This window comes from Neomonachus schauinslandi, chromosome 12 (genome assembly GCF_002201575.2).
Source record: "Neomonachus schauinslandi chromosome 12, ASM220157v2, whole genome shotgun sequence".
Taxonomy (NCBI): Eukaryota; Metazoa; Chordata; class Mammalia; order Carnivora; family Phocidae; genus Neomonachus; species Neomonachus schauinslandi.
In genome coordinates this window covers 76,769,470-76,784,577 of record NC_058414.1, presented here as the reverse complement: position 1 = coordinate 76,784,577, position 15,108 = coordinate 76,769,470, and the positions used below count along the sequence as shown (strand labels likewise).

Here is a 15,108-nt window from a genome sequence, read left to right as displayed (position 1 = left end):
CTGGTGTGTCAATATATATTTCTAAGCCAGCAAAAGATGAACCCAAAGCTGGTCAACTCTGGCATCCCCCCAAAATCCACATGCTCCGTGCGCGATTGGATATCCACCAGGTAAAGGGGGCTCAGCCAGAGGCACGAGGGTCTGGGGCTTCTGAGGCCGGAGTCCGCTTCCCCAGCCCTGCAGGGTGAGAGGCACCCTCTGGATGACACTCCCTCAGCTGTAACTGAGCAGCGTTGCTCAACGCTGGATGGAGGGGCTACTTGCAAGTGTGGACGTCAGTCATGCTTTCACACCTCCTGCAGCGAACGTAGCAGCACCAAATAAACTTGCACTCGCACCTCTCCACGTGCCTGACCACGTGGGTGTTGTAGCCTCGGCCACAGCAAAGGAGGTTGCAGCCGTCCGCGCCCTCTGACGTGCGGTTGCATTCTCTGCCTTGTGTCCCCGGGATCCCTAGTTTCTTATCCTCGACACAGTAATTGGGAGACTTATTAACGTAGAGCAGATCATCCTTGCGAATCGGTATTTTCCTCTGATCTTTGTCTCTCCTGCGCATTTTCCTCTTTATTTTGTCTGAGATTTGGACACTGTTTTCATATTTATCCTTCAACAAGTGGCCAATCTTCTCGAAAGAAGACATGGTTTTCCAGCACGTTTTCACAGCGCAGGAGCCGGAAACTCCGTGACAGCGGCAATCTACCGACATCAACTTGGCGACAGCCTGAAACCAACGTAATGGTATTAAATATCATCCATGAAGGGTTTTACCCAACAACCGAAGCACGACCGACTTCATGACTTCACTTTCTGGGTCTACTGAGTCCTGCATAAAAATGACAGCTTTGAGCATAAAGGCTCTTTACAGTTGCTTCAGGGTCCGAGTGTTTTGTCCTTCTCTTGACCCTGCAGAGCAAGCATTTCCAAGTCTAACTGAAAATGGTGGACCAGGCTAATATTGTTATCGGGGCTTAGCTGAGGCGACAGAGGGAAACTACTTTTATTTCTATATCTTTGCTTAGTTCTGGGTGTGAGGATGTTCACACGTCCCTCCGTGTCCCTGACACCAAGAGTGTGTGCTTCATGGACCAGCAGCACCGACATCACTCGTGAGAAATGCAGACTCTCAGGCCCCACTCCAGACCCGCAGCATCGGAATTTGCATCTTAATAAGATTCTCAGGTGACTGGTATGCACATTAAGATTTGAGAAGCACTGAGAGGGCAGGTGTCCTGGGTGCACAAGTGCATAGAAACATCTGGGGAACTTTACAAATAACCGGTGCTCTAGTCCCTGAGATTCTGATTTAACTGGCCGAGGTGGGGTCCAGGCAGTGGCACTTCTCTAAAGCTGCTCAGATGACTCTAATGGGCATCCAAGCATGAGATCTATGGAATTGAGAGCTCTCACGTTTGATCACTTAGGTTCACGCGGGCAAGGGGGGACCATGTTATCCTTTGGTCACAGACCACATGAGAAACCCTGACTAATCAACTTAACTTGGTCAAAAGGAAAAGGGGCTGGAGTGTGTGGTGGCTCCCAGCACATTCTTCCCCCCTTCTGGAAAATTAATCCGAAACATATGTCCTATTCTTGATGGATCAGTAGTCGCACCATCCTAACGTAGAAAAGGGATAATATATATATGTAATTTATCAATTCAAAGTGCTGAGTTTGCTTTATTCAGACTGAGGAATTAAATGAAATTACATATATCTGTAAGAGCCCTCTGCCTGGCACACATTAGAGTCTACATAAATGCCCCCTTCCCTGAAGAAGAGGGTACAGGAAGAGTTGAAAGAAAATTTTAAAAAGGGGCTAACAGTGCAAAGGCAATATAGAGATTTCAAGAATTTCAGGGTTCTGATCTCTTACACACCAGGCTAGTCAGTACAGCTTCCTTCAATCCCCAGAGGATGGCAGAGCAGATTAATAAATCGCCAGGACTAGCTCTAGCGTTGACGTTCTGTCAACATGCTGGGTAAAATGACAAATTGATCTGTCCATTCAATAACTTGGAAATTATGTGTGTAATCTCACCAAAGAAAGGAAAAACCTCACAGCTTAAATTCCACTTACATTTCTTATCAAAACTATAAAATGACGGGTTTATGCTTTGCTATTTTATACTAAACCTGGCACTGATATGTTTGTGGAATGTTATGTTTCCTAACAAATTAAAGTTTCTGAACTATCTAATGAGACAGAATATTTCAGACAATTTATAATATTTGCAACCTTGAGTGAGAGCATATGGTATTGATTTGTGCAATATTTGATACTTCTTATTAGTGTTTAAAATAATAAACAGAATAATATTTAAAGCCTGTCCTTTATAGAATAGAGCACATATGCTCTTTGTGAATTCACAAAACCTAGAAGCAAGTAGCTATGTCTATTTCTTATTAACGCAGGGCAAAAGATACCTCTCAATGATAAAGCAATTTATAAAGTATGGCACACACAAAATAATAAAGTATGGCACAAAAGCTTATTTGCTTAAATTTATGGCATTTGATATTCACAAAGACTTCAATTCTTTCAAATGTCTCCAGGCAAATGAATGTTCAAATGAATGCAATCTGCCTACTTTTGTTCAGATTTTAAAGGCTCGAAGGATATGAGAAAAAGAGAGCTCAGTTAATGCTAGGTAATAACAAAACAAATTGTCCAAAGAAAGCCTAAAATCGAAGAATGTCTGTTTATGTATTTAAACCTGATCAACATTCCTCACAGTCATCACTTAGTGATTTAAAGCTGCCTCTCGCTCAGGATCTTACTGAGCGGCCAACTTTTTCTTTCATTAACCAATTCAGACATCACGTACAGTGTTGCCAATTTGCAAAGCATGGAAGACAGAGTAGATGTTCACCAAATACTTATGGAATAGTTAGTCCAGCTCACTGGAACAAGTTTTAACTCATTCTCTGTTGGTGATATGAATCGGAAGGAAGAACTAAAAACCGCCTTTAGCAAAAGAATCACTGCCAGGAGAGTCAATGCTATGGGGAGACCTTGATCCTGCTGGGTTCTCCTCCCATTCCTCAGTCCACAGCAGTGTTAGTCCACAGAGTGACACGTTACTTCACAGGTTTGAAGGATAAAAAGAGAGACTGATTCTCAAATCTAATGATACCACCTGCTGAATGTGTATCGGAATTTGGGGAAGATTTTCCTGCCATAGGAAAACTAGAATCTTTTAAATACCTGGAGTTGATTATAACTTTTCAGGGATGATATTTTAAAGTTTTATTCTATTACCTTTCAATTCCATTATCTTTTTGTCCTTAACAATAAGTATAAAAATAGCATTTTTATCATCTATATATTTTATATTTTATCATATATATTTTATATATATTTTTACCACATATATTATCATACGTATAGTCTAGGATAGAAAGACAAATATACTTCAAGGAGAGGAATTCCAATAACTTGACATGCAATTTAAATGATTATAGCCCCAAAAAACTCTAAGGAAGAAACTTGGACAAACAGGGATTAAAATAAAGCAATGTAATTACCACTAGGAGAATTTGATGAAATGCAGAGTTCAAGGGCAGATCACACACACACACACACACACACACACACACACACACACACACACCATGGTTTAACTGCAGAACTTAGTGTTTCTCAGAGCACCTTTTCATAAATTATTTTACTTGATTTAGTTTTATGGGAAGAAATGCCTTGCACACAGTAAGTCATTAATGAACATGTACTTACATATTATTCCAACTTTACCAACAAATAAACAGCATGGTTAAGACACTTGCCTTGTTTCAGGAATGGTGATATATGATATAAAGTCTTTATATCCAGCAGGAGAATTTTAGTAGACCAGAGAAAACCGAGAGTGGAAAATGGAGTATATTTAAGGAAATTGCACGAACACTCCACAAAAAAGTATATTCTGGAGCTTTTCAGCTAGGATTCTTAATTAATGTCCAACAGCCATTCTGAGCTGCAGTGATAGCAGTCCTTTCCTGCTAACAGGAAAAGTAAAAGGATAGCAACCGTCTGAGTAGCATGTGGTTATGAGAAAATTCTTTTCTCTACTCTAGTTGAGTTGTTAGGGTTTATAACGATATTAACAGAGGAATGTTTTGTGAACTATTGCAAACAGATGTGCACATTTTGGTGGAATATTTTTAAACTATGGGAGTGCAATTAGGAGGGTAGCATTTAATTTACTGGGCTCTTTGTGTTAAGTGTTGGTTTGATAAACTTCTAATGAACTGAAATAGGAAAGATGTATCATTAATACTTAATGTAAAAATAGAAACTGCTTGAAAAGTGGGCTGTGGAGTGACTGGTCCCACTATTTTGACTCCGAGGTAACCCCAGCGGGAAATGATTGTTTCCCAGTATATTGCTTTATCCAAACTTTACAGAAATGACCCCAAAACTGCTGTGGAACATTTTGTTATGAGCAGTTCATTTTGTCAACTATCAGATGATCTGGTTAAGTTTTTAGGAAAACTGTGACATAAGGTTGGATGGTTATATGTAGAATTCCTATTCCTCTGACCCCTTTTGTCTCTTTCAGTCCAAAAATATATTTGAACCTGCTAAAAGGCAAAACACTTATGTGTTGTTCAAGTACTTATAAATATTCTTGAAACAGGTCAATGAACATTTGGGGTTGGGCCCCTCCCACTTTTTTGAGTTACTCATCATAAAACAAATTATGGGGTAGGGAAACTTAAAAGTTTATGAGGTGGACATGGGAAGAATGGAAATATTTTAAGCACACCAAAAGAAATACCCATAAATATTCCAAGTCACATTATTCCCAGAAGTTCTGCCCCTGGAAGACATCACATCATTCTGTCAGCCAATCACCGTTCAGCAACATTATTCTTGGAGTCAGAACTTTAGGAATGGTGTCAGAAACCAAGTGGGAATCAGAGTACTTAAGGTCAGCGGTTAGAAAATCATCTATCCTGTTCACAGCACTACTAAGCGCCAGTACCCACATTTCTCTGAACGCTTTCCTACATTTTGAGTTTGGGATTTTGAGACCAGGAAAATCAATTCAATTGAATGCAGACCTTGAACTTTACCCAGAAGAATATGCCTATTAGATTAAAATCCTGATTGCCAATCTTAAAAATGGAGTTGGTTGTTCTTCCATGTTAGATAATAGCCTGCAAACTTGGTTGGTTTTTGTTGTTGCTGTGGTGCTGGTGGTGGTTTTGTTTGTTTTTTTTTTTTTTTTTGGCCACCAGTGGAAAGAAAAATACAAAAATGTTTGAGTTGTAATATTTCCTGAAAAAAAGACCAACAAAAACACCAGTCCAGGTAATATTCTGTAATATTTTAAGATTCCATCTAGACCAATGAGGAACAAAAAGATTCCGTAGAGAGAACTCTGAAATTTACACAAACTGTATATATATGTATAGGCTGAACTGTTTTCTGCATAATTAGAATAATGGCAGAAACCCTGGTAATGTGAGAAGATGGTTTTTTTGCCAACAAACACAGTGGATTAAAATTGATGCTAAACAGTTGTATGTTTTTAATAAACTCAGAATATAAATAATAGTTTAAGATCAAATAGTTACAGAGGCAGCTATTGCTACCTAATTTGAAACAACACACAAGACAGAGTAAAACTAACTAGCTGCCTAATGACACTAATAAAAATGCAGTTAGAATACTTCTGAGCTTCTCACAAGTTTGGGGATAACCTTTATTCAAGGGAACTAATTATGACATGAATTTCCAAGTTCTATTTTCTAGTTAAATTTGTAAAAATCTCTACGAAATTATTTAAAGAATGGCTAAAGAAGAGTTAAGAGATCTAAACTGGTAATCAATATTCATTTAGTTTTTTTTGTTTTTTTAAATATATTAATTTGACTTTAGTGTTTTTCTTTTTAACTCCAGAATTTTAAAGAACATATATTTAAAAATGTAAACATCTATTTAACCCTCTTTTATATGTTAGAAATAATTTTAAAAATTCTTTATTGGATAATATTTAAATTGAAGCAGAACCACATTCGTTGAATTTTTTTACATGCAAAACTTTAAGGAGAAGAGACATGTGCATAACTATGGTGTTAAACAAGAGTTACTTTAGTGTGATCAATGGAATTTTAAAATTTCTAAACAAAAATATGAAAAGCCTACCTTGCTATTTACTGCCTTTCCTACTTTCTATTTTGCTATTTTAAATCAATATTCAAATTGAATTGAAAGTTCAAATTGGAATTTGAAGTGTTATGGTGATAATAACATTTACTGAGTTTTCTGGTTTTGTATTATAAACCAGTGTGGTTAAGCAGAGAAAGCTGGCTGCCACTTGCACCTATTCTAAGTGGGTTCCATTTATTCACTTTCCAAAAATGTAAAACAAAGGCAACATATATTTTAAATATTCCTGACAGATACTGCAACTTGTTTTAATTTATTTCAGGAGATTGTGGCAGATTGCAATGACTACTTTGGGATTCTTACAGGTTATTGGATATTTACAATAATATAGGACATGTGCTGATATTCCTGTCCTGAAAAGATTATTACAACACAGAAAATGTATATTCACAAAAAAGTTTTGACTGTTTTAGGAAAATCACTATGACTCGCCAAGTAATTCAGCTATGCTATAGAGCTCAAACTTTATTGTGTCAATATTCATTAAAATAAATATTAAAAGGTAAATTAAGCTACAGATTTATTCTAAGAAAGCTTAGTATGAAAAACCAGAATTCATAAAAGAGGTTAATTAGATGGTGGTTCTTCAAATTTGTCTACCCCCCAGTCTTTAATATATATATTTAAATATCCATACATTTAATATAGCTAGAGCTTCTTTACAATTATCTGCATTTATCATTTTTACAAGGTATCTATATCACTTTGTAATAAAATAACTAATTATCTTTAAAAAAAACTTTGTTTTACCAAAATGTTAGTTAAGAGTTATGTATTCCCGGATGTATTCAAGAATGTTTGCCAGAGAACATAGGGACATATAGATAACATGTTTAGGAACCATTGCCCACTAAAAAGAGATTTAAAAAAAATCAAAATTCAAATTTGAGATGGATTTTGGTTCAGTCCCATTAGAAAGGCAGATGCTATAGATCTTATTCTGGCTCTGTCACTAACCAGCTCAGGTGATGGAACAAAATGACCCAAAAGGCATGTGTACATCTGTTATTTCGTAATTAGTGTTCTGGGTGTACAAAGTACAAAATCACCAATACATTCTATAATAAGATTCAACGCATATCAGATGGAGAACTTAAAATCAACGTAGAAGTTATTCATATATAATAAACCCATATATAATACATATGTATGACATATATATTTCTTAGACTGCAAGTGTATGTTTTTTTAAATCATTTGGACAGGGGCGCCTGGGTAGCTCAGTCGTTAAGCGTCTGCCTTCGGCTCAGGTCATGATCCCAGGGTCCTGGGATCGAGCCCCGCATCGAGCCCCGCATCGAGCCCCGCATCGAGCCCCGCATCCAGCCCCGCATCGAGCTCCGCATCGGGCTCCCTGCTCTGCGGGAGGCCTGCTTCTCCCTCTCCCGCTCCCCCTGCTTGTGTTCCCTCTCTCGCTGCGCCTCTTTCTGTCAAATAAATAAATAAAATCTTTAAAAAAAAAGATTTCTGTTAAAAAAAATAAATCATTTGGACAGATTCATTCAGAAGTGTAATCCCAGTGTTTTTTACTTAAAGGCACTAGATTTCATCCCATTTTCTAATACATACATACATACCTGCCTTCCGGCTTCGTTGTTGTGTAGATTCATTGCTAACAGTACTTTGCTTTCTTTTCCTGTGCTGTTTCTGACAGGGAGATCTAGGAACTTCCTGCTGAACCACATGCCATACTGGACATCATCCGAGCAGCCCCCCCAGTGCCAGCCTTCACTGGCGGAGCCGCCGCTCTGCAAGCTGGTGTCGCAGGAGCACTCGGTCATGTTGCCTGCACTACAGGACCTGGTCACAGAATGCACCAGGCCTGCAGCCATCACAGCATAAATAAACGCTGTTTCCTTGGTGCCTAGAACAAAACACACATTGCTGAATGCAAGAGTCTGTTTATGTTCATAACAAAGCTTCCTGCTCATCCCCTTCGCAGGGAAGCGATTTTTCAACTGCTTTCAATGGATGCTTGAATGAGTACATACTCAGGAAGGACAGTTTCATATTGTTTTAGTCTTTCACAAAAGCAACATTAATTTTCAGTATCTCACTTGGGGGGATTTTTATATATTGTGTATCGAATCAGCTGTTTGTTTTTAAAATTTGACACGTATGTCAGCACCTAGCTCAGTGCTTAATAGACAAGTTCAAAAAATACGTGTTGAATTTAAAATCCCTTGCATGGATACAGCAAATGGTAGTACAATGTCCCAAAGAGTCCAGATTACCTTTCTTTTTAAATTTCAAATGTGTTCTCGTGAAACACACGCTGAAATATTTGGTGTGATTCTTGTTTGTATAAATAATACATGTTGGAATGCAAATCAGAATTAAGCAAAGGCCAAAGCAATCAGTAGATGTTACAGTTTACTTTCATATCAAAGACTGGTCTTCTTTTTAAAGGATATTATAAATAACAATCACAAATATTAATATGAAACAGTTAAATATCTTATATAGTACTAGCTAATCCTCTTACAGGCTGAAAGAGAATGAAAAATTGAAATGTCACCAGAAAAAGAAAAAGAATTGTTATAGAAAACTATTGAATATATATTTAGCACACCTGTAATAAAGTTTGAGCTAAACTCTTCGCAAATTAAAGTCCCATTAAAACATTAGTAAAATGGACTTCTATAGAAGAGACTCAGCAGGTGACCTTTTTTCTTTTGAGATGTTAAGATTGGAGTACGGTTGCATGCCCGTTGTCCAATCAACCTTTTCAACAGCTGATGTCTCTGCATTTCAGCAACTGAAACTTTTCTTCTTCTTCTTTTTCTCCTCCTCCCCCTCCTTTTTCTTTTCCTTCTCCTCTTCCTCCTCCTTCTTCTCTCTCTTCCTTCTTCCTCCTTCTTTTTTTCCTTCTTCCTTCTTCACTTCTTTTTTCTTCCGCGGGGGTCAGGGCTCCCTCGGAAGGGCGTGCCGCCCAAAACGCAGCGGGGCAAACGCAATGCTTTGGCGGCGGTGTGTGTAGGGACCGGGTGGAGAAGGGTCAAAGGAGGAGGGAGAACGGAAATGAATGTGAAAAACAACAACGAATCTTTCGGCGCCCAGGTTCCAAAATTCTCTGAAACTGCTGATATTCCTAGAACAATCCTGGGTCCCTGTGCCTTCATCCCCACCGAGTCCCTAGGCACGTGGAAGTGGAACTTTGTTTTACTGCAGCTTCCCGCGCCGCGGGTGTGCTCCGAGGAGGGAAGATAAAGAAGGAAAAGAGAACAGAGGGGAGAGCCAAAGCAGTCTTGCTCGGGTTAGCCGCACGTTGAGCTGTCCAGGACACTCCCTTTAAAAATCACCATTAATTCTGTCTACCCCGCGCTCCGAGGTGCCAGCAAACGTGGGGCTTCGCTGCAATTAGCCCCTTGTCCAGGGCTCGGTGCGCAGCGGAGTTGCTTAAATCAAAGCAGATGCGGCGGCAGCATTCCCTGCTGCCGACATCATGTTTCTCCAGCTGGTCACCCACGTAGGGGGGCGCTACGGGGTCCGAGGGGTCGGCGGGGTGGAGTGTCAAAGTTTTTCTGCAGCTCCCGCCGGGCGCTGCGGGAAGGAGGAAGAGCTACAGCTCCTAGCGCTCCGCTCGGGACCTGGGGAGTCACCCCCCTCCGGGACCGCACCTGCACCCGGGTCTGACTTCCGTCACCCCCAGTTCTCGTCCGCTGAAGGACCTCTTTTGGGATTTAGAGAGCGACGGACCACGCAAGCGCTACTTTATTGACTGTACTTGCAGGAGTTGTCGCCCTCCATCCCGCGCCATGCCGGAGGGTCCGGGGACTTACCGCTGCTCAGCTCGTAGCCGAAAAGGGGGCTGGTGCCCGGCGGGGCGGCGGTGACCAGGCAGTTCCACCTCTCGTGCCTGAACTGGCTCCTGCACTCCTGAATGCCCAGCCGCGCGCCCTCTCCGATGCTCGGCAGCAGGTACGGTTTCCTCTTGCACAGCTCCTTCTGGCGGCTGTTCAGCGGCAAGTTGGCGCAGCCCAGCTTCTCCGGAACCCCAAAGGAGGCGATGCCCAACCACCTGTAAGACACCGCCGCCCCTAGCGTGAGCCGCTCCCCAGCTCTCCTCTCCAATCCCAGAGGTTTTGCCGAAAATTGGGTCATCCGCCCTAGGATCCCCGGTCCTGCTCCCCGGCTTCAGCTGAAAGTTCCCTGAGGCTGGGCACCTCTTTTGCCACAACCCCCGTGCGCCCCTGCTGCCCGCATACTCACATCCAATTTCCCTGGGCTCCGCAGGGGAACAGCGCGAGCAGGGCTGCCCACAGCGCGCACAGGCGCGACAGTCCCAGGAGCGCCGCTCTGTCCATGGCCCCCGCATGGAGTCCTCCAGCCCCAGCCACTCCTCTTCTGCCCTCCCTGCCCAGGGGCCCGCCAAGCCAGAGGTCAGTTCCCCCGCACCAAGTTGTCCCTCGCCCTCTTTCTCCCTGCAGACAACATAAAAAGAAGGCCAGCGGTGGGGGCTCCCGGCAGCCTTCCCCTGGCTTGCAGGGAGCTGAGAGGAGATGGAGAAAGTAGCCTGGGGCCCTCCTCCTGCGACGAGCCGGAGGTGTGCAGGAGGTGCGGGAGCGTCCCTCGCTGGAATAGGTGAGAAACTTCTGTGGATGTAGCTCTGCCTCCATCGCCCCCGGCCTCTCCTCCCATCTCCTCCCCCTGGCCGCGCCTGGAGCCTGATTGGCCCAGCCTCAGCCCCGCATCTCATCATCCCCGGACCGCAGGCTGCCATTGGCTGCGAGCGGGCTCCGCGGGGGGCGCTCCGGCCCGCTGCTCCCGGACGGCGCGCCCCGACCCGGGTGTGTTCTTGACCTTTCCTCCTGTCACCGTCTTCCGCGAGCCGGCCTCTGCGGGAGGGGTATTGATTCAACCCAAAGACTGCTGGGGCAGCTTCTGTCTTAGCAACCCTGGGGGAAGGCGTGGGTCGAATGGGACACGTTTGAGTTCCACCCACCCCCCTCGCATTTGGATTAATTACCCTCTGGGTGGAGTGGCTGGAAAATCTCACTGCCCCCGTTCCTTTCCTCTCCTTCACCTCACCGGAGAGGAATCGTTTTGAGTCAGAGTTGGTACCAAACAAGTTGACCTTTCAACACTCTGCTTGAGGTCCCAGTGTGTCAGGAGACTTGAGACTGGTGAAATGCTGTCAGGCTTGAGGTTGTCGTCGTTTAAATAGACAGCTATTTTTAGCGAAAGAGAAGGTTCTGGCCTAGTATCTAATCTACCATATTTAAATTGTGTTACGTGATTTCGTTTTCCCGGTTTGTCTTATTTTCTGCAATCTTTGAGAGCATTGTCAGAAGGTGGAGGGCAGAGAAAGAATGCATGAGAGAGCTTCTGGAGAGCTTTCGAAGAGATGAGGCTTGTGTCCTTACCCTTATCTCCAGTCCATATTGGTGGCTCACGTGGAGACCTTGGGCAGGGCTACACACTGAAGACATGTTAAAAAAAACTTACTTATTAACTGCCTAAGTGTGCCCTGTACTGGGGGGAACTTGAACAGACAATATCCCTTCTCTCAAGTTCACAAATCAACCACAGAGACGAGTCTAAAACAAAAGAATTTGAGATTTCAGTGAAGGAGAGTATAGAATCCAGTGAGGTACTCTTTGGAGCCAGAGTTCAGAAGCCAGAGACTACATGGTGGCTGGCAGTTTAGGAAGGTTAGTTACCCAGTGTTTTTCAGGATAGAAAATCTCTGGGAGAACCGTGAAGGTGAGCCGCGTGTGCTTAGCTGTGGTATCAGAAAGCCCTGCCTCACCTCGTCGGTGGCAAGAAATGTTTCTGAGAGGTGTCACCTGCTCCCTAGAGGACTTCTGAAATGGTAGTAAATTCTCAGGGTAGACATACCAGCTTCGTGGGTGCCAGAATCCAGACTTAGTCAAATAAAAGATTGGCTTTGCTTGCTTTATCCTCAAATAAAGGATTTTATTTGCTGCATATCTCCCATATGAGCCCAGAGCAATAAAAGCTCACTGAAGTTCCCATCCCATCCCCATTCATTCTTTTATCCAACAAATATTTGTTGAGTGAACACTGTGTACCAGGTCTTAAAGCCACATTGTAATTTTTAGAGAGTCAAGTTGATGATAGGGTGTAGTTACTGATCCAGAAATATTTTGGCTAATGGCTAGTGGCCTCTCTCAAAATCAGAGCCTTCATCCAAGCTCACTTATTCTGTGAGCCTCTCCAGGGGGGATCATGGAGCACTCTCTGCTGTATCCCCGCCATTGGGCCCCAGTGCATGAAATCTTGGTTTTGAACATAATTTATTGAGTGGACTAACATGATGAGGAACGCCCTGGGCACATACCTAAATGGGCTAAATGATGAAACAAGACAAGTGACTTCCTTTTCAGGGGGATGGGGGAGGGGAGAACATTAATACTTAGGGATTATTGTGTCCATACCTCTAAAGCCAAGGATACTTATTTCTAGGAGTTGATAGGGTTGAAGAAATACACTTTTCATTCAATGAACAGACATTTGAGTGCCTTTTTTTTTCTGCCAGGCATTGTGAACTCTCATGCACTGAGAGCCTCGTAAATGCCTCCAGCATTTCATCTCTTTCTCTCTCTCTCCACACAAAATTTCAACTCCCCCCCCCATTGGTACTCATTTTATAGATAAAAAAATGAATTTGGAGAGGTTGAACACTTGCTCAAGGTCACTCAGCTAGTAAGTAGTAGAGTCAAAATTCACTCTTATTTTAGAGGCCTTGTTCTTTCCACCACAAAATACTGCTGCATAACCTGATTCACAACCTTTTTTTTTTTTTTCCTGATTAAACCCCACATCACTGGGCCTCAGGATCTAAATTTCTCTTTTGTGTCCCATGGTTCTTTACATCACAGTTCACAGATATCTCCATCAAAAGAGTTGTTCTGTTCTCTGAAGATAAACAAACCCCACAGTGGGTCTCCATGAAGTGGGTCTCATTGAGGCAGATGTCAGTCTCCATGGACTTCCTGCCCTTTTCCCCTTCTTCCCTATCTGGTTTCTGTGGGCTGGGAGGAGCCCGGAGGGCGGCAATGGGTGAGTTGGGTGGTTGAGGTGCCCGCCGGTCAATCAGTTATAATCTTAGGCAATTAATATCACCATTGAGCTTCAGTTTTCTCACCTTTAAGATGACAATAAATTCTTTTTGAGATCTCAATCTCCTACTACAGTTCCAGGAGGGCTGGAGGGAGGGAGGTGGTGTGTGTGTGTGTGTGTGTGTGTGTGTGTGGTAATGGGGGGAGGTGACTGCATTTGCTAGTGGATTTACCCTCCCATGAGGAAAAAACCTTAGTCATCGACAAGGGCATGTCTACCTGAGTGATGGCCCAGTTTCCAGGGTGTCACAGGCTAGAGTTTTTTGGCCCCCATCTTGCATTTTCAGTTCTAATTTTGCTTCTGGTTTTCAGTGAAAATGAATTCTTTTAATTGCAGAAATCTTTTTAAATGGTTGAACTTCAAAATACATTATAATCTGGTCAGGTCATATGAAATTTTATTTTAAGGATAAAGGAAGTTACAGATATTTTATTTATTCTGGAACAGGAAAGTGGGGTGTTCTTTCATAATCTAATTTATATCTCCAATATAAAGTGGTTCATCTCTACTATCATGAGTGAGGTTTATACTATTTAGAGAGAAATAATGTAAATGGTGGGTCAAATCTGAACGTATACATAACTGCACATTTCAAATTGGTAATTTTTTAAGTAGCAAGCAGGAGCCTGTTTCCTATTTATTATTTTCAATTTTGTAGTTTGAAGGGAGGACAAAATATTACCTGGCCAATAGAATATGACCTGATGGTTTACTATGTTCTGCAAGGTTTCCAAGCTTCAGGTACCCATATCTATAAAATGTTGCAAAGATAATACCATTCATCCTTCGTAAATACCACCTGGTACTATGTCATCTCATGATCTGATCCCAGCTACGAGAATCTGATCAATGCTAAGAAAAGCACCATGGGACTCCAAGTATGCACAGGTTCCTGGAGCATCTATAGCTTCTCGATTCCACAAGGAGCATGTGTATTTGAACCTGTTTTCCTAGCAGGGGTAAGGAGTTTTGAGCTGTATTCTGGAAAAGGATATTTAGGAGGGGGAAAGCCAGATCTCAAACACATTCACTCACTCAAAAGAGCTCTCTCGAGGGACTGAATCTGTTGTGACCAGAGTCATCTTTGACCAGCTGGGCCAACTGATAAGTAGTTGGCTGGCAATAAATCCAACTGCCCACTCAGGACAGTTGTAGATTATTAGTTGTCGAACCCAGAGGAGTCTGTTCTTTCTGGTAGTTTTCTCTCCGTCCCTGGGAAACTCAGCAAAAAAGTCTGCCCGCACAGATATGCCTTGGACTCTGCCTCTGGCAATCCATCAGAGAACGAGACTTCTAAGGGCCCTGTTGTAAGAATTTCTGCTGCAGATCACAGAGACTTACGTACTGGAAACTGATACCAGAAGCACCCCAGCTGGTCTTAACTCCCGTGATAGAACAGAAGACCAGAGGTGACTTTTTACATAACTGGGTTCCCATCCATTCTATTTTAAATTTCACCTGGAGGCGACCAGTGTGTGGAACAGAGCACAGGCTTGTGACTACTGGCTCTCAGGCGGGGGCGGAGAATGGCATTCTGGGTGTCCTGTTGTCCTTTGGTGGCCCGAAAAGCCAGTAAGAATGACGGACTTGGAACAGCAGAGCTGACACCAGTGGCAGAACCAGGAGAAAGAGTGGGGGTTGAAAAAGGGATGCTGTCTTGCTGTTTGAATCTCCGCAAGTATGAAAGCGAACACTTTTTGTCTACTTGTCTTAACAAATTAAGGCTGGGCGCCTGGGTGGCTCAGATGGTTAAGCGTCTGCCTTCGGCTCAGGTCATGGTCCCAGGGTCCTGGGATCGAGTCCCACATCGGGCTCCCTGCTTCCTTGGGAGCCTGCTTCTCCCTCTGCCTC

General features: G+C 42.8%; 1 protein-coding gene across 1 annotated transcript; it reads right to left on the bottom strand.

The window, feature by feature from the left end:
* Positions 1-64: 64 nt before the first annotated feature.
* On the bottom strand, positions 65-10,580 carry WNT16 (Wnt family member 16). The gene is made up of 4 exons (XM_021699371.1): positions 10,384-10,580; positions 9,954-10,192; positions 7,749-8,035; positions 65-721 (listed from the first exon to the last, which is right to left on the bottom strand). Exons 1-4 carry the CDS (start codon positions 10,476-10,478, stop codon positions 257-259), a joined length of 1,086 nt encoding a protein of 361 aa, XP_021555046.1. The 5' UTR covers positions 10,479-10,580; the 3' UTR covers positions 65-256.
* Between the last annotated feature and the right edge of the window lie 4,528 nt (positions 10,581-15,108).